General features: G+C 44.6%; 1 protein-coding gene across 2 annotated transcripts in view; it reads left to right on the forward strand.

Moving 5' to 3' along the window:
• SACM1L (SAC1 like phosphatidylinositide phosphatase) overlaps positions 1-23,922 on the forward strand; it is a 168,685-nt gene that overhangs the window by 42,648 nt on the left and 102,115 nt on the right. Inside the window, exons 3-4 of one of the 2 annotated variants that reach the window (XM_040432192.1) lie at positions 7,920-7,993; positions 19,030-19,157. In XM_040432192.1, the coding sequence (XP_040288126.1) occupies positions 19,032-19,157 (126 nt within the window). In that variant the 5' untranslated portion in view covers positions 7,920-7,993; positions 19,030-19,031. Of the gene's footprint in view, positions 1-7,919; positions 7,994-19,028; positions 19,158-23,922 lie in introns of those variants that run through there. The other variant, XM_040432193.1, reaches the window with a different exon arrangement.

Genomic DNA, 23,922 nt, shown 5'->3' on the forward strand with positions numbered 1-23,922 from the left:
ATGATGTTGTGTGATGTAGATGTATGTTGGCCAATTACATCAGGTTTTGCCCTGAACATCTAATGTTTTGGGGCCTCCTGGCTCTCACCCTGACACCTTTTTGTTGGGAGATGAGGACTGGGCATGTTGGATTTAATCTGCCAAATCCTTTTGTTCTGCAAGATGTAACAAAAGTATCAGACAGTTTAAATCGAAAGTGCCCAATCCTGACCCCCCCCCCCCCCCCCCCATCTCTATTCACTACGTAAAGGTGAGCACTACTAAGGGTTATGTTGCTCCCACCTCCTGTGGGAGATTGGTATTTTGTATTGCATTGTAATGTGTAATGCCATGTTAATTCCTGTGTACCAGGCCTGTTAGGGGTGTAGTTTCTCCTCCCAAGCTGTAGAGGGAGCTAGGGAACCCCCTAGTGTACAGTGGGGGAAATAATTATTTGACCCCTCACTGATTTTGTAAGTTTGTCCAATGACAAAGAAATGAAAAGTCTCAGAACAGTATCATTTCAATGGTAGGTTTATTGTAACAGTGGCAGATAGCACATCAAAAGGAAAATCGAAAAAATAACTTTAAATAAAAGATAGCAACTGATTTGCATTTCATTGAGTGAAATAAGTATTTGAACCCCTACCAACCATTAAGAGTTCTGGCTCCCACAGAGTGGTTAGACACTTCTACTCAATTAGTCACCCTCATTAAGGACACCTGTCTTAACTAGTCACCTGTATAAAAGACACCTGTCCACAGATCAATCAATCAAGCAGACTCCAAACTCTCCAACATGGAAAGACCAAAGAGCTGTCCAAGGATGTCAGAGACAAAATTGTAGACCTGCACAAGGCTGGAATGGGCTACAAAACCATTAGCAAGAAGCTGGGGAGAGAAGGTGACAACTGTTGGTGCGATTGTTCGAAAATGGAAGGAGCACAAAATGACCATCAATCGACCTCGCTCTGGGGCTCCACGCAAGATCTCACCTCGTGGTGTAGGTGTCAATGGTCTGAGAAAGGTGAAAAAGCATCCTAGAACTACACGGGAGGAGTTAGTTAATGACCTCAAATTAGCAGGGACCACAGTCACAAGAAAACCATTGGAAACACATTACACCGCAATGGATTAAAATCCTGCAGGGCTCGCAAGGTCCCCCTGCTCAGGAAGGCACATGTGCAGGCCCGTCTGAAGTTTGCCAATGAACACCTGAATGATTCAGAGAGTGACTGGGAGAAGGTGCTGTGGTCTGATGAGACCAAAATAGAGCTCTTTGGCATTAACTCAACTCGCTGTGTTTGGAGGAAGAAAAATGCTGCCTATGACCCCCCAAAACACCGTCCCACCGTCAAGCATGGGGGTGGAAACATTTTGCTTTGGGGGTGTTTTTCTGCTAAGGGCACAGGACAACTTATTCGCATAAACGGGAAAATGGACGGAGCCATGTATCGTGAAATCCTGAGCGACAACCTCCTCCCTCTGCCAGGAAACTGAAAATGGGTCGTGGATGGGTGTTCCAGCACGACAATGACCCAAAACATACAGCAAAGGCAACAAAGGAGTGGCTCAAGAAGAAGCACATTAAGGTCATGGAGTGGCCTAGTCAGTCTCGGACCTTAATCCAATCGAAAACCTATGGAGGGAGCTCAAGCTCAGAGTTGCACAGAGACAGCCTCGAAACCTTAGGGATTTAGAGATGATCTGCAAAGAGGAGTGGACCAACACTTCTCCTAAAATGTGCGCAAACTTGGTCATCAATTACAAGAAACATTTGACCTCTGTGCTTGCAAACAAGGGTTTTTCCACCAAGTATTAAGTCTTTTTTTGTTAGAGGGTTCAAATACTTATTTCACTCAATGAAATGCAAATCAGTTGCTATCTTTTATTTAAAGTTATTTTTTCGATTTTCCTTTTGATGTGCTATCTGCCACTGTTACAATAAACCTACCATTGAAATGATACTGTTCTGAGACTTTTCATTTCTTTGTCATTGGACAAACTTACAAAATCAGTGAGGGGTCAAATAATTATTTCCCCCACTGTATATATAGTTAGGCCCGGACAGGAAAGAGTTAGTTCAGTCTAATCCAGGAGGCTAAGTAGCTCAGGCTAGCCTGCCTGAGGTCCCTGAGCAAGAGAAGCTCGGAAGTTAATCCAGGGGAAGAAGTTACCTTCTGAAGATATATAGCATCTTTAAAAGTACAGTGCAGAGCCACTTTTATCCAGCCAAATAGAAAGCTGAAGGGCAGAAGGATATTTACAGCAAGAGGATATATACCAGAGGAGGTTTTCCTACCCAAGGATAAAGCCCAGCAATAGGGCATACGGGCCTTGGTGAAAGCCAGACGGGATCTGAGGAAAGTACAGCCTGATCTGTAAGTGTTTTTCTCCAAAGACTTTGCCTGCCAATTGTATGAAGCCTGCCTGTATTCAACATTATACATATGAAACTAACTGAAGACTGTATATAGTTGGACTGTTCAGTAAAAATAAGTTCTGGTTCACTGTAACTTTGTGTACCTCAATTATTCCTACAACAAATCGGTGTGCCACCGTTCCCGGCACTGGCGTCACGAACTATAAGGGAACTTGCCACAGGCACACTAAATTTACAACACCCAGGGCACCTCACCTACCACCTGGCCTGGTCCCTATACACAGAGTGCCCCAGAGGATCCATGTGCCAGCCTCTCCATCACTGCTGTACGCCTGCCCAGGGTATATAAAAACTGTGAGTACAAGAACAACCCTTGGTTTGTTAACTACCCCTGTGACCTCACATCTCGTCACCTGCAGGGCTGCGTACTGCACATATGCATGCTAGGTTGGGAGATATAGCTGCCAGAGGAGTCTTTGGCTAACAACTATCTGTGTGTGTGTGTGTGTGTGTGTGTGGCCAGCTTCAGGCAGGATTCCCATGTCTGATTTCAAGATGTGTCCTGGGATCTATGATCCAGTCAGTTTGAGTCATTAAAAGGTTTTTCTGAGACTTAAATACTAATCGTTGGGGGTCCGACACCCAGGACCCCTGCCGATCAACTGCTGGAAGAGAATGCTGTGTCATACGAGCATTGCATTCTCTGCTCTGTTTATCTGCTCGGGCAGCAATTGCAGTGGTGAGCACGTGTAATTACAAGTATGGCATCTCCATTCATTTCTATGGACGGCTCTGTATTATTCACTTGAACAGACAGAGCTGTCTCATAGAAGTGAATAGGGACACCATACGTATAATTACAATTGCTTACCACTGCAATTGCTGCGTGTGAGCAGGTAAATGGAGCAGAGAAGCAGCTCTCGTACCCGCACGGCCTTCACTTCAAACAGCTGATCGGTGGAGGTGCCAGGAGTTGGACCCCCAACAATCTGATATTGTGATCGATAGTAAAAAGCGCACAAAGTCTGGGAAAACTCCTTTAAACCCATGGACAGGCTCAGGCAAAAATCTACTCCGATCTCTACCAGGGAGACTGGCCTCTGAAAATTGCAGCTCAGTCCTCCAACTACAGGGAGCTCAGGGCAGTTTGGGAAACAATACGAGCAGCGCTCCAAAACTAAGGAACCACATATAAAGGTCTATTCAGACCAATGTAACGACCGTGTACTACCTCAAGCATCAGAGGGGCACACGGTCTCAAAACTGGAAGGTCTGTCAGAAAAATCTTCCTCTGGGGGGAGAAAAATGTAAGATCAATATCGGCAGTTCATTTAAAAGGAAGCCTAAACTGTGCGGCGGACTTCCTCAGCAGGACTACCATAGACCAGGGAGAATGGTCCTTAAACATCGAGATCTTCAATCTGATTGTCCAGAGATGGTGCCTTCCAGTGGTAGATCTCTTCGCTACAAGGATAAACACAAAGGTATCAACCTTTTGCTCCCTAAACCCAAGGGACAGGCCCCTAGCGATCGACGCCTTCTCCCTGCACTGGACTGGGACCTTGCATATGCCTTCCCCCCGTTCCCATTAATCCCAAGGGTTCTACAAAAAATCATCAGGGACAGAGCCAGAGTTATCCTGGTCACCCCGTACTGGCCCAAGAGAAGCTGGTTCTCGATTCTAACCAAGCTCTCCCCACAGGAAGCATTTATTCTCCCAGCGAGAAAGGATATCCTGATCCAGGGGCCGGTTCTCCATCCTCATCCGGAAATCTTCAAACTCTCGGCCTGGATCCTGAGTCCAACCTCCTGAGACAGAGAGGTCTCTCTGAGGGATGTATATCTACCTTGAAGGCCAGTAGAAAAAGGTGACTAACGCCCATTTATTTTAAGATCTGGAAAAGATTCTGCACCTGGTCAGGCGACGAGGCCCCAGACCAAACCAGACCAAATATACAGAAATTCAGGATTTCCTTCAAAAGGGACTAGAGTTAGGGTTAAGTCCTTCCACCCTGAGAGTCCAGGTCTCAGCGCTTAGTGCCTATTTCGATTCTGAATTAGCCAGCCATAGATGGATCCAAGATTTCTGAGGTCCGCAGCCAGACTAAGACCATCTCTCAGATCAAAGGTGCCTACCTGGGACTTAAACATTGTCCTTAGAGGACTCACAGGTCCACCCTACGAAACCCGTGGACGCATGTTCCTTGAAGAATCTTTCTCAGAAGGTGGCTTTTCTTATAGCCATAACATCGGCAAAAAGACTGAGTGAGATCCAGGCATTGTCAATAAGACAACCATATCTCACAATACAGGAGGATCGTATTACCTTGAGGTTAGACCCGACATTTTTGCCAAAGGTAGTAACAGACTTCCATAGAACCAGCGAGATCATTCTTCCCTCCTTTTGTGTGAATCCTAAAAATCCTGGAGAGGAACGTTTCCATACCCTGGACGTCAAACAAACAGTACTAAATACCTAGAGGTCACTAGAGACCTGAGGAAGGTGGACAACTTACTAGTGCTCTTCTGTGGTAAAAATAAGGGGAAGGCAGCTTCCAGATCTACCATTGCCCGATGGGTAAAACAGACTATTACAGACTGTTACAAGATCGAGGGCATCAATTGTCCAGAAGTCATCCGGGCTCACTCCACAAGAGCTATATCTGCCTCTTTCGCTGAAAGGGCAGGCGCTTCCCTAGATCAAATATGCCGGGCTGCAACTTGGTCTAATGTAAACACCTTCATTAAACATTATAGGCTTGACTTATCCAGGTCTTCCGACATCGCATTTGGTCGCAAGGTCCTACAGGCCGTTGCCCCACCCTAAGACGTATATAATCTGTTATGTCTCTCTGGGCCGTCATGGTGGTGAAGTGGAAAGCCGGAATTAGACTTACCGGTAATCATTTTTCCACGAATCCACCATGACGGCCCAGAGAGATTGACCCCTGACCTCTGTAGGGGCAGGAACAGAGATAGGTTTAAAAGGACCCCTCCCACCACCATTCACCAGTGAGTTCCAGATTATAGTGCTACAACCACCGGTTACGAGTGAAACAACTCCGAGTGTTTTTTTTTTTTTTTTTGATATATATATATATATATATATATATCAAAAAAAAAAAAAAAACACTCGGAGTTGTTTCACTCGTAACCGGTGGTTGTAGCACTATAATCTGGAACTCACTGGTGAATGGTGGTGGGAGGGGTCCTTTTTAAACCTATCTCTGTTCCTGCCCCTACAGAGGTCAGGGGTCAATCTCTCTGGGCCGTCATGGTGGATTCGTGGAAAATGAATTACCGGTAAGTCTAATTCCGGCTTTTATGGCCTAAAGCCTAATATTTGTGTACTGAAAAAAATGTGTTTCCCTAATTTCTGCTGTATGTTTAGTAAACCATATGATAATGATTTTAATATTGTAAAGAGAACCTGACACAATGATATCGCAGTGCAGTCTGCAGGCGGCATGTTATAGAGCAGAGATGCTGAGCAGATGATTATGTATTTTTTGTGGAAAAAAAATTCAGGAAAACTTGTAATTTGTACATTAAATCTCTGCTCTTTCTGAGCTCGGCAGCCAAGCAAGTTTTGTTATCAGTGATTGACGCCTGTGATACATATTTATCCAGGAAAGGCTGGCCATCACTGCCCATCACTGCCCATTTGGCTACTGAGCTCAGAAAGAGTAGAGAGTTAAATGTAAAAATGACAAGTTTTTTCTTTATTCTTTCCCACAAACTATATATCAATCTGCTCAGCTCTTGCTGCTCTATAACATGCTGCCCTACAGATTGTATTTTCATGGTGAAAGTCCCTCTTTAAAGAGGACCTGTCACCGCTCCTGACATGCCTGTTTCAATAGCTCCATGCATTCCCCCATGTAATAACAATTCTGGGGCATCTATTCTTATGGCTCTATGTTGTGCCAATTCCTTTATTATTTCTCTAGAAGTTATGAATGAATTGCTAGCGGTCTGCAGTAAGGGTACAGAGGGGTGGTAACAAGTTGGGGGGTTGTCCCTTTCTCCGTGGGCGTCTCCCTCTCCCTGGCTGTAGCACCGTCTAAATTGCAGCTGAGAGCGTCACAGCCAGGGAGAAAAATAAACTCTCTTTCACTGGCTGTGACGCTCTGCTGCGATTTGGACAGCGCTACAGCCAGGAGAGAAGGAGACACCCATGGAGGAAAACTGCTCCTCATTGCTCCTATGCTATTAATTAGCATACCAGGCAGGAGAATACAACAGGGGCCACAGTGGGCGAACTGAGTGGCGCCCAGAAAAAATAGTAAGGCAGTTAGATCCAGCACTATGCCCTACGTATCCTGATACTTACTTTGTAAAGTCTGGACCCATGAAAGGTCCTTTTTAATAAGCAGTGGATGCTTTAAAATATATAATTTTGCTCATGAGCAAACTTAATGAGGTTTATTCTACTCGCATGCATTTCATGCATTAAAAGGGTTGTCTCACTTTTTCTATTTTTCCTTTACCTATTTCCTAAAGTTGGTATACCAAACTATTGCATGTCCCATAGGGGAAGTAAAAATAACGTTAGAATAGTAAAAAAAAAAAGTTTAAAAAAGAGACGAAAAATAAAACTACTAACAAAATAATATAATAAACACTAAAGTACTTATCCCATGCGGTGAGCACTTAATGGGAAAAAAACAGTGGACAAATCTCTTATTTTTGGTTACTTCACCTCCCCCCAAAATCCCAGTTTTATTCCATTAATATTAGTTTTTCCAGCTGTTCATTGTATGTAATATTAAATGGTGCCGTTAGAACATGCAACTTGTCCCTCTGAAAGACAAGCCCTTATACTGGTATGTGAAAATAAAGACGTTCTGGCTCTTGGTGGCAGGGGGGAAAAATAGAAAATGTGCTTGTGTCCTTAAAGGGGTTATCCAGGAAATGATAATGTTCACCTATCCTCAGGATTGGCTTGTGTTTTTACAGCCAAAAACAAATGTGAAAAAAAAAAAAACACCAGTAAGAACTTGTGTGTGAAATCCATCATTTCAAGGTTTGTGCAGATGAAAAAAATGTCTAACCAGCAGGGAATGTAGAAAAAAATATAAAATAACTCGTTACTCACCTGTTCACCAGTCCATATTGAAAGTTCTTCTCTGCATTCAGTACCCAAACGCTGCAGAATTCTGCTCCATATTCCTGTTTTTCTTGTCGGCGCTCTTTTTTCTCCTGTTTTCTGCATCAGCTCATATAGGCAGATGATTGCATTCAGAACTTCTTCAGTTTACTTGTGGGTTAATTACCCGAACTTAGCATGCTTTGCTGTAATGTTTATAAGACACACTTTTTTTTTTAAAATAATCACACCCCTACACCTTCCTCTGTATTAGTTGGGTGCATCAGTCAGTGTTTGGGTACAGAATGAAGATAAAAAAATAATAATTATGGAACTGTAAGTTCACTTGACCAGACAACCCCAACATTTTAGAATGGTACCTAGAGGTTAAATAATTGTAACTTCAAAGATATTTAGTTGGGGAATTGAGTGACACTCATTAACCAAAATATTAATTATATATTGCAGCGAAGAAGGATATCCCACCGTCAGCTATTACAAGACCCGATATGTGGAATCTTGGGTACAATAAATAGTTGCAGGTAAGTAAATAAAGAATGTTCCAGAGATCTAGATAAACAAACAATAATTAGACGGTCAACTTTTTTGCTTCCTTAAAGGGGTTTTCTGAGACATCAATACTGATGACCCATCCTCAGGATAGGTCATCTTTATCTGATCGGTGGAGGTCCAACACCCGGACCCCCACCAATCAGCTTTTTGAGAAGGCATCGGTGCTTGCAGTAGCGCTGCAGCCTTCTCACAACTTTTCGTAGGCCAATTGATGACCCGTTCATCATCATGTGGCCTATGCACAGTTCAGCCCCATCTCAGTGAATGGGGATGAGTGTGATACCAAGTACTGCCGCTATTCAATGTATGATGCTGTGCATGATAAGCATGGAGAAGGCAGTGACGCTCACAGGAGCGCCAGTGCCTCCTCAAACAGCTGATCGGCGTGTATATATATATATATATATATATATATATATATATATATATATACACACAAACACACTCACACTCACTCTCGTGTGCAACAGCCCTGAAGGGGATAAGCAAACCCTAATATAGACAATCCAGAAAAACGTGCAGCACTCCAAAAAAAAAAAAAGCTTTATTCACCCATGCGGAAAAAGGGACGTTTCGGCTCAACAGAACAGTAGAGCCTTTCTCAAGCAAAGTATGAGGACAAAGTGCTCAGTACATATAGCAAACACAATCAATGTGGAAATTGTAACAAGAGCATAATTAATAAAAACAATCCGCATGTTTCGGTATATTACTATGTAGTGTAAAAACTGTGGGTTGAGTTAGGGTGGTAAATTTGGCTATAATAATAAGAATGTATATGTGAGATAACAGTAAGTGGTCTTGCCATGCAAGAACACTTAATAATTGCCAATCAAAGTGAATGAAGTCCAAGTGCGATGATGAAGTGACATGTGCATGTTGGATGATTTATCGCCCAGGGGGAGGGGAGAGAAAAGACACAGGAAATAGCAAAGTCCACGGACCAGATGAATGGCGGCGTCGGATTGTCAAGCACCTGCTTCAGCGAGTCCGATGTAGCAGTGCGCATGCCTGGGTGACATACCTAGCCTATGGTGCATCACCGCGTCGGACGGCAATTCGGGCATGCGCCCAGCCATCCAGTCACTGTCGCAGCCATGTTAATTAAGGGAAATAGACCGCAATCCACCTGGCGCGTACGTCCACATAGACCATAGTTTACAGATCGTAACAGAACTACCAAACGTGTCCAAGGTATAGAACTCTCAGAGGGCACCCTGTATCTATTGTATAGGCAAGTGATACCACGGACCCGGGAGAGGGCACCCGCATCCCTTGTCGAACGCGGCACCCTCCATTATTAGATGCAGATCAGACAAGACCCCACATGTCAATGGGGGCCATGTCCAATCTGCTCCTCAATCCTATTTGCCACCAACACCCAGGAGGGTTCTCCTCCATAAAGGACACAATATAAAGAATCACTAGCATTAAGAAAAATAAGTAAACAGTAGCACCCGGCATAAAAATTATCTTTTTTATAAAACAAGACGCAGCATCCAGACATCTGGTCAGTCCCTGTCAACTCCTCACCTCCCTCCTCAATACACCATCTGAAAGATAATAAAATAATTATAATCAGAAAAAGTTTTTTGTTGATAAAAATATAAAAAATTACCATAGATATGTATGTATATATTCTTTGTCCATAACAGTAACAACCACATACACAGGGATCACACAGTTTGAACCCAAGGGAAATTGGGAGCAAGCCAACCCATCACAGTACAGCTCTAATCTTGTAATCGATATTCAAACCATGCGGTTTTAAAGTGTTAAATAGGTAGATCCATTGTAATTCTCTTTTCTTTAATAAGTTAGATCTATTGGCGCCTCTTCTAGGCATAGGCACATGATCCACAATACACCATTTCAAATCCCTTTCTGAATGTTTAAACTCTGTGAAATGCTTTTGAAACCAGTAAGTCAAGTCGTTTCTTTCCGATAGTGTAACGGTGATTATTAAGTCGCGTCTTGAAATCAGTTGTTGTCTCACCCACATATACTAGGTTGCACGGACATGAGAAGACCTGAATAACATAGCTAGAGTCACGGGTCAAATGGTGCCGATCTGATATGAGGTACCTGTACCTGGGTGTACAAAAGTTTTCCCTTTTGACATATCTGCAATTAATACAGCCCAGGCAAGGATAACAACCATGGCCGGCCTGTGTCAATGTTGTTTGTCTGTTATTTTTTGATGGCCCAACATTAGCCTTAACCAGCTGGTCCTGTAGACTTTTAGATTTACTATATGACATCAATGGGGAGGACTTATATTAAGTTACTGATTTATGGCACCCACCCAATATATTCCAATGACGTCTGATGATATTCCCAATCTCCATGCTGAATTTCGTATAGGTGGAAATGAAAGGAATTCTGGCCGGTTTAGTATGGAACTTCTTCTTGGACAATACGCTGGCTCTATCTATTTTGGAGACCGTGTTCTTATGATGTTGTAAAAGTCTAGATGGATAACCACGTTCCTGGAACTTATCTACCATCATATCAAGTGTACTGTCTAATACATTAGGGTCAGATACAATGCGCCTTGCTCTCAAAAATTGTGCGTGAGGTAACGACCTCAACCATTGGTCTCGGATGGCTACTGCTGTATGCTAGAATGGTATTTCTATCCATTGGTTTAGTATATAAATGTGTGTGCGCAATTGGCCATCAACAAAGACTACTTTAGTGTCCAAAAATTGTATCTCGTACTGGGAGTGAACAAGAGTGAACTGAAGCGCATCATCAATATGATTCAGAAATGTATTAAAATCATGTAGCTGTGACTCTGTCCCAGTCCAGATGAGGAAGATGTCGTCTATGTACTGCCACCATGCCAAAACATGGCAAAAATGGTGGGACACATAGACGACACCCTACTTATACTGCTGCATGAAGATATTGGCGTAAGTTGCCCACATTAGACCTCATGGCCATGCCCTGCTTCTGTACATAACTATTCTGTACATAACTATTCTGAAACAAAAAAGAATTATACTTCAAAACAATCTCCAGAAGTGATAATACAAATTTACAAGCCTGAGGTGAGAGGGAAGACTTCTCGAGCATCCATGAAACAGCAGCTAACCCTTTTTGATGATCAATGGAGGTATAGAGTGAGGTGACGTCAAAAGAAGTCAAAATGACCCTCCCTATGTGTGTTGAATCCTCTTCCTGTAATTTCAGCAAAAAATCGGATGTATCCCGTATATACAAACTGCCCCCACTAGCAAAACTGCGCAGTACCTTATCCAAAAATCACTATCATCAGTATCTGATCGGTAGAGGTCCAACATCCGGGACCCCCACCAATCAGCTGTTTGAGAAGGCATCGTCGCTTGCAGTAGCGCTGTGGCCTTCTCACCACTTTTCGTAGGCCAATTGATGACACGTTCATCAATCACGTGGCCTAGGCACAGCTCCACTTCATTCACGCGAATGGGGAGGAGTGTAATACCAAGTACTGCCGCTATAAAATATATGATGCTGTGCTTGATAAGCATGGAGAAGGCAGTGACGCTCACAGGGAGCTGATCGGCATAGGTCCCAGGTGTCGGACAACAACGATCAATGTACACTGCTCAAAAAAATACAGAGAACACTTAAACAACACAATGTAACTCCAAGTCAATCACACTTCTGTGAAATCAAACTGTCCACTTAGGAAGCAACACTGACAATCAATTTCACATGCTGTTGTGCAAATGGGATAGACAACAGGTGGAAATTATAGGCAATTAGCAAGACACATCCAAAAAAGGAGTGGTTCTGCAGGTGGTGACCACAGACCACTTCTCAGTTCCTATGCTTCCTGGCTGATGTTTTGGTCACTTTTGAATGCTGGCGGTGCTTTCACTCTAGTGGTAGCATGAGACGGAGTCTACAACCCACACAAGTGGCTCAGGTAGTGCAGCTTATCCAGGATGGCACATCAAATGCGAGCTGTGGCAAGAAGGTTTGCTGTGTCTGTCAGCGTAGTGTCCAGAGCATGGAGGCGCTACCAGGAGACAGGCCAGTACATCAGGAGACGTGGAGGAGGCCGTAGGAGGGCAAAAACCCAGCAGCAGGACCGCTACCTCCGACTTTGTGCAAGGAGGAACAGGAGGATCACTGCCAGAGCCCTGCAAAATGACATCCAGCAGGCCGCAAATGTGCATGTGTCCGCTCAAACGGTCAGAAACAGACTCTATGAGGGCCCGACGTCCACAGGTGGGGGTTGTGCTTACAACCCAACACCGTGCAGGACGTTTGGCATTTGCCAGAGAACACCAAGATTGGCAAATTCGCCACTGGCGCCCTGTGCTCTTCACAGATGAAAGCAGGTTCACACTGAGCACATGTGACAGAGTCTTGAGACGCCGTTGAGAACGTTCTGCTGCCTGCAACATCCTCCAGCATGACCGGTTTGGCATTGGGTCAGTAATGGTGTGGGGTGGCATTTCTTTGGAGGGCCGCACAGCCGTCCATGTGCTCGCCAGAGGTAGCCTGACTGCCATTAGGTACCGAGATGAGATACTCAGACCCCTTGTGAGACCATATGCTGGTGCGGTTGGCCCTGGGTTCCTCCTAATGCAAGACTATGCTAGACCTCATGTGGCTGGAGTGTGTCAGCAGTTCCTGCAAGACTAAGGCATTGATGCTATGGACTGGCCCGCCCGTTCCCCAGACCTGAATCTAATTGAGCACATCTGGGACATCATGTCTCTATCTACCAACGTCACGTTGCACCACAGACTGTCCAGGAGTTGGCAGATGCTTTAGTCCAGGTCTGGGAGGAGATCCCTCAGGAGATCATCCGCCACCTCATCAGGAGCATGCATAGGCGTTGTAGGGAGGTCATACAGGAACGTGGAGGCCACACACACTACTGAGCCTCATTTTGACTTGTTTTAAGGACATTACATCAAAGTTGCATCAGCCTGTAGTGTGTTTTTCCACTTTAATTTTGAGTGTGACTCCAAATCCAGACCTCCATGGGTTGAAAAATTTGATTTCCATTTTTTTATTTTTGTGTGATTTTGTTGTCAGCACATTCAACTATGTAAAGAACAAAGTATTTCAGAAGAATATTTAATTAATTCAGATCTAGGATGTTATTTTTGTGTTCCCTTAATTTTTTTGAGCAGTGTATATTAATTAGTGTTGGAAAACCCTTTTAAGGCTGCCTGTATACAATCAGGCTTTCATATACAGTTTTGAAGTAAATCCGATATGTATTTAAAAAGGGAGCAAAGTATTATCTGCTGTTTAGGGTATGACAACATGTTGTGTTTGTGTGGCACTTCAGGTACTGCATGACCATGTGGGCCGCAGCAGGCTTTAATTAACTTGATACTGCACTGTTAAGTGGGTCTGTATTGTTAATGGCCGTGTGGTATTGAGGTTGATGCACGGCTATCAGCAATACAGACTGACAATATAGTGTGGTCTCATTAGTTTAATTACAGTGTGGCCCATACGACCGCACAGTAGTTGAACTCAATGCAGCCTCGTCGCAAGCACCACATGACCATGCCATGTGGTCGTACCCTTGTATTTTCTCTCCCTTTATGACCCACACCTGATTTTAGCTTCAAAACTGCATCTGAAATCCTGATCATAGCCTGTCTGTCAATGGGCAGCCTTAAAGGGGTTGCCTGACTACAGATATTGATGACTTATCCTCAGAATCATTCATGATTATCAAATTGTTGGGGTCCAACACCCAGAACCCCCTACCAATCAGCTTTTTTAGGCAGCCACGGCATCGGACACTATACAGTATATGAAGCTAGAAGTAGACATCTCCGTATACTGTGTAGCTGTTGTGTCAGAGTTCTGTAGCTCAGATCCCATTCAGGTGAATGACAGCTGAGCCTCAGTATGTCGGCACCGAAACTACACAGTGTACAGATTCGTACGCTGTATATTTCCTGGAGCCAGAGGCTGCCAGAAACAGCTGATATTGTGAGTGTGTTGGGTGCTGGATCCGTATCGATTCTGATATTGATGATCTATCCTGAGGATAAGTTGTTTATATCTAAAACTCAGACAACCTCTTTAAGGGAATCTGTTATCAAATGTATCATCCTGAGACTAACACTAAGTGTTATACAGTATAATAATGGCTTTGTAAAGATGGGACTATGAAATGGACACAAAAGAAAAAATCACGTTACAAAGTAATGCTGTTACCTGGGTATAATCATGGGGTGGTTTCAATCTCTGGAGTAGTCATGCAGTCCTCGTTTAGCTCCAGTGTGCAGTGTACTGAAATCAGGTGTACTGACCGCCATGCTGTGTTCATGCTCCGGATGCAACATCAGCAAAAATTTAGCAAACTTGAATGTCTTTTTGGCCAAGAAGCATCTCATGGTCTTGGTCATGGCATTTTAGTTGTAACCGGGTCCATGTGTTGCTTCTCAGCCAGAAAGGTTTGTTCGCAGCATTTTGCATAGGGCTCAGTTTTCAGAGTGGAGCCTGAACAGAAGTTCTCTATAAAGCTATGCAATTTGAATAGAAAATTTTAAGAAGTTATGGCTCTTGGAAGGTGGGGAATTAAAAACACAAAAAATAAAATTGGCCATGTCATTTAAGGGGTTAAAGAAAAATCTGTCTAGGATATTAAGGATTTGTGTTGTATGAAATTTAGAGTTTTTCTCATAGATAAGAATATTAAAGCATTGTTAAAGAGAGTATAAAAATGTTGTGAGTAAGTAGGTAGTGGTATGAAACAGCAGACCCGACATGTGACGTAAGAGTACATCACATGTCTGGAAAGGATTAAAGAGGTTTTCCGGGTTTCGGATCAACTGGATGAAGAGAAGGCCATGCTCCCGCGAGTGCTCTTCATTGTTTACTTGCTCGCTGTCCACATGGCAGTGGTTAGCAAATGTAATTACACCTAAGCCGTCCCATTCACTTCAGTGGGACGGCTCATTCTACTTGGCTATCTCTGAAACTCCAATAGAAATGAATGGAGCAGCCCTGCACATGTTCGACCAGCCGCTTAAGTCATTTTAGGGGAGCAGCAAAGGGCGTTCAGGGGGTACAGAGCACCCATTCTCGTGATCGGTGGGAGTCCCAGTGGTAGGACCCCCACCGATATTCCCTATCCTGTGGATAGGGGATAACTTGTACCTACTGGAATTCCCCTTTAAGAAGAACATGCTAATAGAGAAATTGAATCTTCTGGCATCTTTCACATCATTAACTATCAAGGCAATGCCAGTATGGGGTCTTGGGTCTGATGCCCTCTTGTAGCCCTTCAGTCATATGGCCCTAGATCCACTCAAGGTCTCTTCAGTGGCCCATACTGATTGCTTGGGATGACTCCCCAGTCTCTAGAATTCTATCTTTCTTTAAACCTAGATTGAAACTTCCATCCTCATCTTGAACAGAGGGCCATTTGTCTTGCATTAGAACAGTTTTTTCCCCAGATATGGGGTTGTCGCATAAAAATAATTCTGGCAGATTGCTATCATTAGCTTATGTAAGTCGGCAGGGGGGTGAGGGGGGTGTACAGTACAATGGCAATAGCAGTATCCCATCTTCTATGGTCAATGTAAGTGATGTTTAAACAAGGATGTTTTTCTTAAATTTAGAGGGTATGGGTGAAACCATCCACAGATCATTTTACAACTAGACAAAAAACAGGAAGTTTTTTCCTAGATCCTTGGGACACTCCTTCAGGGATTTATGTCCTGTCTGTCATCTGACCCAAGTCCTTGTGTTATGTTTTTCCCTGTGTTTCATATTCGCAGGTTCATGCAAAAAATAAAACAGGAGGAAGCAAGGGTAATTATCATAATATCTTTTTGGCCCAGGAGAACATGGCTCACCTGGCTAAGAAAGTTGTCATTGTCAGATCCTTGTGTTCGCCCCAGAGTACATCTTTTTCTCCTTGGCTCAGTACCTCATCATTTGAGAGCCAATAAAAAAAATAAAAAAAAGTGAGGGGTTATTTGACAAGGTTATTTCTACCCTTTTAGTAAGCGCATCATTTTAAGTCACAACATTTCCCTACGAATTTGGATAACTTTCCTTATTTTTTTTTCTGTACTACCAGTTGATCCTCTCTGTAAACCACCAATCCCATTGATGCTAGCTTTTCTTCAAGAGGGTCTTAATAAGAACCTAAGACCCAGCACTTAGAAGGTTCTGATTTCAGCAATAAGGGGGGGATTTATCAAAACTCATGTAAAGGAAAACTGGCTTAGTTGTCCATAGCAACCAATCAGAGTCTACCTTTCACTTTTTAAAGGAGCAGTGAAAAGTGGAATCTGATTGGTTATTATGGGTATCTAAGCCAGGTTTCCTTTCCTTTTCCAAGCCAGTTTTAGTTAAGCTCCCCCTAGTGCACTATTTAAATGTGTTTAGCTGAATATCTATGGATTAGGATATTAGATTTAAACCTTCCCCTTGTGTAAATATCTTCCTTGGGACTTAAATTTCATCCTCTCCAAATTGTCTGAACCTCCCTTCGAATCTATTGAGGATTTACACAATAGGATTCTTGTTTATGAAACATGTTTTTGGCGTCTGTCACATCAGGCAGGAGGATGGGTAAGAGTAGTGCCATCTCAGTTTCCCAGCAGTACACTAATTAAACCTGACCTGATTTTCTGTCCTAAAGTAGTATCCTCCTTTCATGAATCCCGAAAGATAGTTCTTCCATCTCTGTGTCGAAATGGCAAAAATGCCAAGGAACAGAAATTGCATTATTTGGATGTCAGGAGATGTCTGATTAGATACCTAGACTGTACTGAGGAGTATAGGAAGTCTTCCTGCTTGTTTTTTCAGTTTGAGTCGAAACAAAGGGGATAAAGCCTCTAGTATGACTTTGGATAGATTGATTGTAAGGGTCATATGTTTAGCTTATTCTTCAGCTGGTTACATTCCTCCTTACAGGTTTGGAGATCTCTCTACAAGAGCAGTCTCTATCGCTCGTCTGAAAGAACCAATTCTTCAGTTGATCATATTTCTAGGGCTGCAACTTTCAGCTTTTCAAACTTTTTTTTTTATTTTTTATAAAGGCATTACAGATTAGACTTGAAAGGTAATGAACAGCTAACGTTTGACAGGAAAGTTCTTCAGGCAATTGTTCCACCACAGTCTGCTATTCTAGTCTATCCTCTCAGGCTGCTGTCATGGGCATAGGAAATATTTTACCGGTAATTGGTTTTCCATGAGCCTGTGACAGCATCTGCTTGCTTTTTTTTTTTTTTTTTTCCCCCCTCCCTTGTTTGGTTAAAAAAGTTGGATTTCTATATATTTAAACTTCATCAAGGACCGGAATCTTGCTAAAAAATTGGGCTGGTATGCTATGCCCCTCTTTTAAACCTCTCCATAGGTGCTTCTATTTCCTGTCCTTGGCTGGAGCCAGTCTCTCAGGGTACAACAGCAGCTTAACGTGGTTTTCCTGTAATTTTAGAAACCTATTTTTATTAAATAATTAGCAAGCTATATGCATAGGGAAACTGACAAAATTGCACAGCAGAATGGTAACATGACATGTATAATACTGGCCTACAAGACTCCTCACGCCTAGTGTTGAGCGAACTTGTGTTTTTAAGTTCGGCGTACAGTTTCGGGTTATCTAAGAATCCCGTTATGGATTCCGATACCATGTACCATAATGGAATTCTATGACGACATGCACCATGGAAGCCTTTAAAGGGGTTGTCCGGGATCAAAGTAATTTTTAAAAACGTTAATAATCACCTTGACATTACGCAGTAAAGTCATTCTGATGCTCTGTGTATTTTTTTTTCATCCTCTTTGCTCCTATGAGTCCCTAATACTGCTGTCAGTATTGTTTACATAGCAGCTCCTGTGCTATGTCATTTCCGGCCACACTGCCTTATGGGTCCCACAAGGCTGCGTGACTCTGCAGCTGAATCTTACAAGCCTTTCCACTCCCCCTAATCAGTATTCCGCCTCCTGCCTCTCATACTCCTCATCAGTATTCCTCCCCTAAAACCACCTTTTTCTAAGCCTACAAACTGAATCCCTCCCTGCTTCCATGTATCTGCTCTCTGCTAGCATTGCATAAAAGACAATGGTGGCAGGGAGCTGTAGCACATCCCATTCATTGCAAATGACCATGGGAGGCGTGCACTATGCTAAATAGTATAGTTTGCTGCCTCCAATAGAGCCTCCATCTACTCCTAATAACACTCCTCTATGGCCGGTGACACCATCGGCAGAGGGGGGCGTTCCTTAGTGCGGCGAGTTCCCTCCTCCAAATAATGCCTCCTCCTTCCCAGACTAACGCCCTCTGTGCCCGGTGATGTCACAGAGGGGCGTGGTTTAGCTGAAATTTACCTCCTACTGACAGCCACCTTGCTAGCTGCAGAACGATCCTGTGTGCTGGTGACATCACCGGGCTCCTTGCTAAGCGGAAGGAAGAGGCTTAGCACACCTGTAAGGAGTCGGTACGTCACTGAATCTTTGAGAATCTGAACTTCTGGCTGAGAATTTATGAAAGAAATACAGGGCATCAGAAAACTCTGGCAAAGGTAGGACAGGAATGTATGTAATATTTATGTGCTTGTTGTACCCTTACAACAATGTCCCCAATCCCGGACAACCCCTTTTAAGAGTCATTCCATCATAATAGAAGGCTTTTTGAAAATCACCCAGTCTTGAAAGGGTTAAAGGCTATTTTTGGTATAGGCCAGTAATAACTAATCAGCAGAGGTCTGACTCCCCTGCCACTCAGCTGTTCTTCAGTAACTGTGGTGCTGGAAGTCAAGGCCTGAACTACACAGTTCTGTCCATTGGGTACTAGTTGGAGCTGGTTACCGCATTACTGCTCCCATTGAAGTGAATATGAGCAATATTGCAGTAACCAGCTCTGTCCACTACACAGCATCAGATCGTCTGCAGACCGCCTGATCAGTGGGGAGTCGGATCCCCGTCTAGCTAAAGGATTGACCATCAAAATAAAATTTTAGAGAAACCCCTTTAAGAATGGATTGGATTGTGATTTTCTTCTGATTTTCTTCCATCACAGGAATGTATCTGATTGTGATTACCCGTAAGAAGAAAGTGGGTGATCTTCTTAACCATTCCATCTGGAAGGCAACTGATTTTGATATAATCTCCTATAAAAAGACAATTTTACATTTAACTGATACTCAGGTGAGTTTTGGCAACCTATTTGTGTATGTAGATGTATAGATGCCAGATGAACAAGTCTTCTTGGAATTCCTTGGGCTGCATTCGCATGACCCAGAAGCACATGGAAACACACGGAACCCCTTCTGTGTGCTTCCTGGTTTGTGCCTCCACACCGCAAAAGATAAGACGCGTCCTATCTTCGGCCACATGTTGTGGCTCGCGGACCCATTGAAATCAGTGGGTCTGCATCACAATGCAGAGAGCACATAGCTGGTACCAGTATTTTGCAGTTTGCAAAACAGGCATGGATGTTCCACAGTTGTATGAATGCAGCCTTATACAATTTTTCTATATTATGGCTATTTAAATGTTTGTTTTCAGTTAGGTTAGAGAAGGCTAGAGAAGATAACACAAGTTTTCAGGTTGCCATTTCCTCAGTTCGAAATATAATTAAGAAACGGGAACAATGGTGGTAAAGAGAAGGTCTTGAAGACCAAGAAAAAAATTCTGAGACAGCTGCTGATAGGATTGCTAGAAAGGCAAATCACAACCCCCCACTTGACTGCAAAAGACCTTCAGGAAGATATAACAGACTTTGGAGTTGTGGTATATTGTTCTACTGTTCAGCAACACCTGCACAAATATGGCCTTCATGGAAGAGTCAGAAGAAAACCTCTCCTGCGTCCTCGCCACAAAATTCAGCATCAGAAGTTTGCAAAAGAACATCTCAACAAGCCTGATGCATTTTTGAAACAAATCCTCTGGACCAATGAGGTTAAAATAGAATTCTTTCTTCACAGTGAGCAAAGTTATGTTTGAATAAAAAACGGGCACAGAATCTCATGAAAAGAACACCTCTCCAACCATTAGGCATGGGGGTGGATTAATCATGCTTTGGGGTTGTGTTGCAGCCAATGGCACTGGGAATATTTCACGAGTAGAGGGAAGAATGGATTCAATAAAATTCGAGAAAATTCTGGAAGCAGACATAACGCCAACTACGAATGATTATTGATCCGAAACACACCTTAAAACCCACAATAGACTACCTCAAAAGGCCTCATGGTCCTCACAGTCTCCTGATCTGAACATAATTGAAAATCTGTGGATAGACCTCAAAAGAGCATGCACGACGGCCCAGGAATCTCACAGAACTGGAAGACTTTTTCAAGGAAGAAAGGATGAAAAATCCTCGAAGTATTGAGTCCCTTGGCTGGCTACAAAAAGTGTTAAAAGTGATGCTTGCCAAAAGGGCGTGCTAATACGTATTAACCATGCATGGTGCCAAAACTTGCTTTGGGCATACTTTCCTTATTTGTTATTTTGAAAATGTTAAAGGTGAAAATAAAAGAGAGGGGAAAAAGGAGAGCATGTGCATCTTTAATTTTATGCCTTTTAGAGACAATTTCATATTCAACTTACTGTGAACAGTTAAGCAACAGTAATTTTGACCAGGGGTGCCCAAACTATTGCATTCCACTGTAAATCTTGCTAATGCCATAACTAATGTTTAATGGCAAAACAACCTAGTGAATTGCATCCATGCTTACCTCAGCCTTGATGGACTTGGTGCTTATGGGTAGCAATGTAAATAAGTGCCCGCATCTATTGCTTTTCCAGGATGGTGCTTCTGTGTTGTACTGTGCATGCGCTGAAAGTGTTCAGAGCAGACACAGATACAGGGCATCCAGGGAAGCAATGGACAGCCTGTGTCTGTCTCTCCTACTACACTTGCACTGAAAGCGTTAAGCAAAGACCCAGGCGCCATCTTGTAAAGGCTATGCTTGTTTACATTGCTATCCATAGGCACCGGGTGGGCAACTCCATGTGGACTAAGATAAGTCCATTGCACCCTATTATATGACATGTACACTGCAGCAGTTTAAATTGTGAGTTCATTAATTAATTAGTTGATTCAACTTTGAGAAACAAACGTGTAAAGCTGTTATTTCACCTGCACATTTTCTTTAAGACAACATTAATTTAAATAAGCACATTTCTCGCCCATATTCATTGGGGGACACAGGAACAGTGGGTATAGCTATGTCCTCTAGGAGGCGTTGACACTAGTAAAAGCTGTTGGCTCCTCCCCTGGCAAGAGAGAGAGCTTCAGTTTTTTCTAGTGTCAATAGGAAAGACTGAAGATTTTAAATTTTAGCTTCTTATTTTACTCTTTCTTCTTTTACAGGTGGGAAGCAGTGGACGCCTCGCCTCCCTGTTCTCCCGGGGGGAGCACGCCAGCGTTGGTTCGCCACGCTGCCTCCTCCCCCACAAGGGGACCAGGGCATCCTCGCTCCCCTGCATCCGGCCAGCTGAAGGGTCACCCGTCCAAGTCCCTCTTCCAGCTTCCTGCCACTACAGTGCCAGTAGCTGAAGGGGTGACCCTGCTGGACCAGAGGAAGGGTGAAGACTGCTCGACAGATAAGTAGATGCCTGCTCCAGGCCGTCGTACCCCCCCCCCTCCCTTCCGCTCGCCCGCCCGACCGCCAGCAGGAGGGCTTAGTACAGAGCTCGGCAGATGGATCCTTTCAGGGACTCAGCAAGGGGGCAATTATTGGATTATTACTGCTGAAGATAGTGGCTACAAGCCTTTTCCCTCTCCTCCTCCCCCTCTCTCAGGCTGTGAAGGAGTCACCCTCCGGTCCTGACATTACCGACCGGAGGGGTGATTTTTACTATTACTCAGTGCTGCTGAGGAAATCTTCCAGGGTAGACAGTTCGCAGGGGGCGCAGGGGGACGTGGTCTCGAGCGGAACAGAGTCACAGCGCTGTAGCGATATCGCCAGCGCTTCTTTTAATCAGCAGCGACACTTTCCCTCCTAAAGAGGCCAATATATCAGGGCACCTATCATGCTGCCATTGCACTGTGGGGGTTAATTAGCAGCCTCAGGAAGTATTCACTGTGGGACATCCTCCTCTCTTCGGGTCTGCTCCCGGTTCTGGTAGGCACGTGTGCTCCTCTCCTCAGGTCGCTGTACTCTCCAGCCCACAGCTGGACATCCTATATCCCTTCCCAGCGGACTGCGTTTCCATGTGGACTTCCCCTCCTAAAGTGAACCCACCAGTGGCACGGTTAGCCAAAAATACGGCTATTCCTATAACCGATAGATCCTCCCTTCAGTCCGCTGAAGATCGTCGTATGAAATCCCTTTTCTCAGCTACGGGTTCAGCCCTTAAGCCTGTATTCGCCTCCGCATGGGTGGCAAAGGCAAGCTGAGCGGGGCAGCCAGGTAGACCAGGACTTGGTTTCAGAGGTCCCTGCTCAAGATCTCCGCTCCTTAGCGCAGTTGCTCAACCAGGCGGGGAAGTTACTCTGCGAGGCGTCTCTTTGGTTCTCGGCTGGACGAAATTATTTCTGAGGCCACGGGCGGCAAGAGCACCCATTTCCCTCAGACTAGGGCCAGGCGGGTCTCGCACATTAGGTCAAGTTCCTCACATGGCAGGCCCTTCCGTCGTTTCACTAGCTCCCGCCCCGCGGCGAGCTCTTCCGCTGGGGGAGGCGGTTTTACTTCCCAAGATCGATGCAAAAAAAGTCCTTTCGGGCACAACCCTCCTGGCGTCCTAGACCTCAGGCCGCTAGGCCCTCTGTGGTTAAGCAGTCCTCAGCCTGAAGGGCCACCCTCTCCCAGGCCATTCAGTCATCTCTCCCGTTCCCCCGGCAGAAAGGTTCAAGGGGTATTCGAACCTTTTTGTGGTCCCCAAAAAGTAGGGCTCAGTGCGCACTATCCTGGACCTCAAACTGTTGAACAAGTTCCTCCGTCTCCAGCGGTTTCAGATGGAATCCCTTCGTTCCGTAATTGCTTCTCTAGAGCAGGGGGAATTCCTTTTTCGGCCATAGATATCCAGGACGCATACCTCCACGTTCCCATCGCGCGGAGTCCCCAGCGTTTCCTGAGATTTGCGATAGCCGACTGTTATTACCAGTTTGTCGCCCTCCCGTTCGGGCTGGCAATTGTGCCTCGGGTCTTCACGAAGATTCTAGCCCCTCTTCTCGCCCTGCTCCATTCCAGAGGCATATTCCTTATGCCTTATCTGGACGACATCCTCATCAAGGCCTTTGCTCAGGCATCGAGCAGCGTACAGATCACGCTGGAAGCCCTGGCACGCTTCGGGTGGTTGGTCAACCTGCAGAAGTCTTCTCTGATACCCTCCAGACAGTTGGTCTTTCTGGGTATGCTTCTAGACACTGATGCGGCACGGATTCGCTTTCCTCCGGGCATACGACTGGTCTTACACCATTCTGTGAGGGTTCTCCTCGACTGCAGACTTCCATCCATTTGACTCTGCATGAGGACGTTAGTGAAGATGGTTGCCTGTTTCGAGGCGATTCCCTTTGCCCAGTTCCACTCTCGCACGTTCCAGAGAGCGATCCTGTCCTCCTGGGACAAATCTTCAGAGAGTCTGGCCTATCACATCCATCTCTCTCTCCTCAGGTGCGTTCATCCTTTTGTTGGTGGCTGTCTGTCCCACCTCTGGGAAGGTCCTTCCTTCCGATCTCCTGGACAGTTGTTACCACCGACGCCAGTCTTCTGGGTTGACGAGGGGTGCTTCCCCCCCCCCCCTACTTACCCAGGACAGTCCAAGGCACATGGTCTCGGTCGGAGTCAAAGCTCCTGATATCCTGGAGCTCAGAGCGATTCTTCTGTCCCTCCGGCACTGGACCCAACTCCTGAAGGGTCACCCCGTCAGAGTCCAGTCAGACAACGCCTCGGCGGTGGCGTATATCAACCACCAGGGGGGAACACGCAGCCTTGTGGTGATGCAGGAGTCTGCCGAGATCTTACGG

This window comes from Bufo bufo, chromosome 5 (assembly GCF_905171765.1).
Source record: "Bufo bufo chromosome 5, aBufBuf1.1, whole genome shotgun sequence".
Taxonomy (NCBI): domain Eukaryota; kingdom Metazoa; phylum Chordata; class Amphibia; order Anura; family Bufonidae; genus Bufo; species Bufo bufo.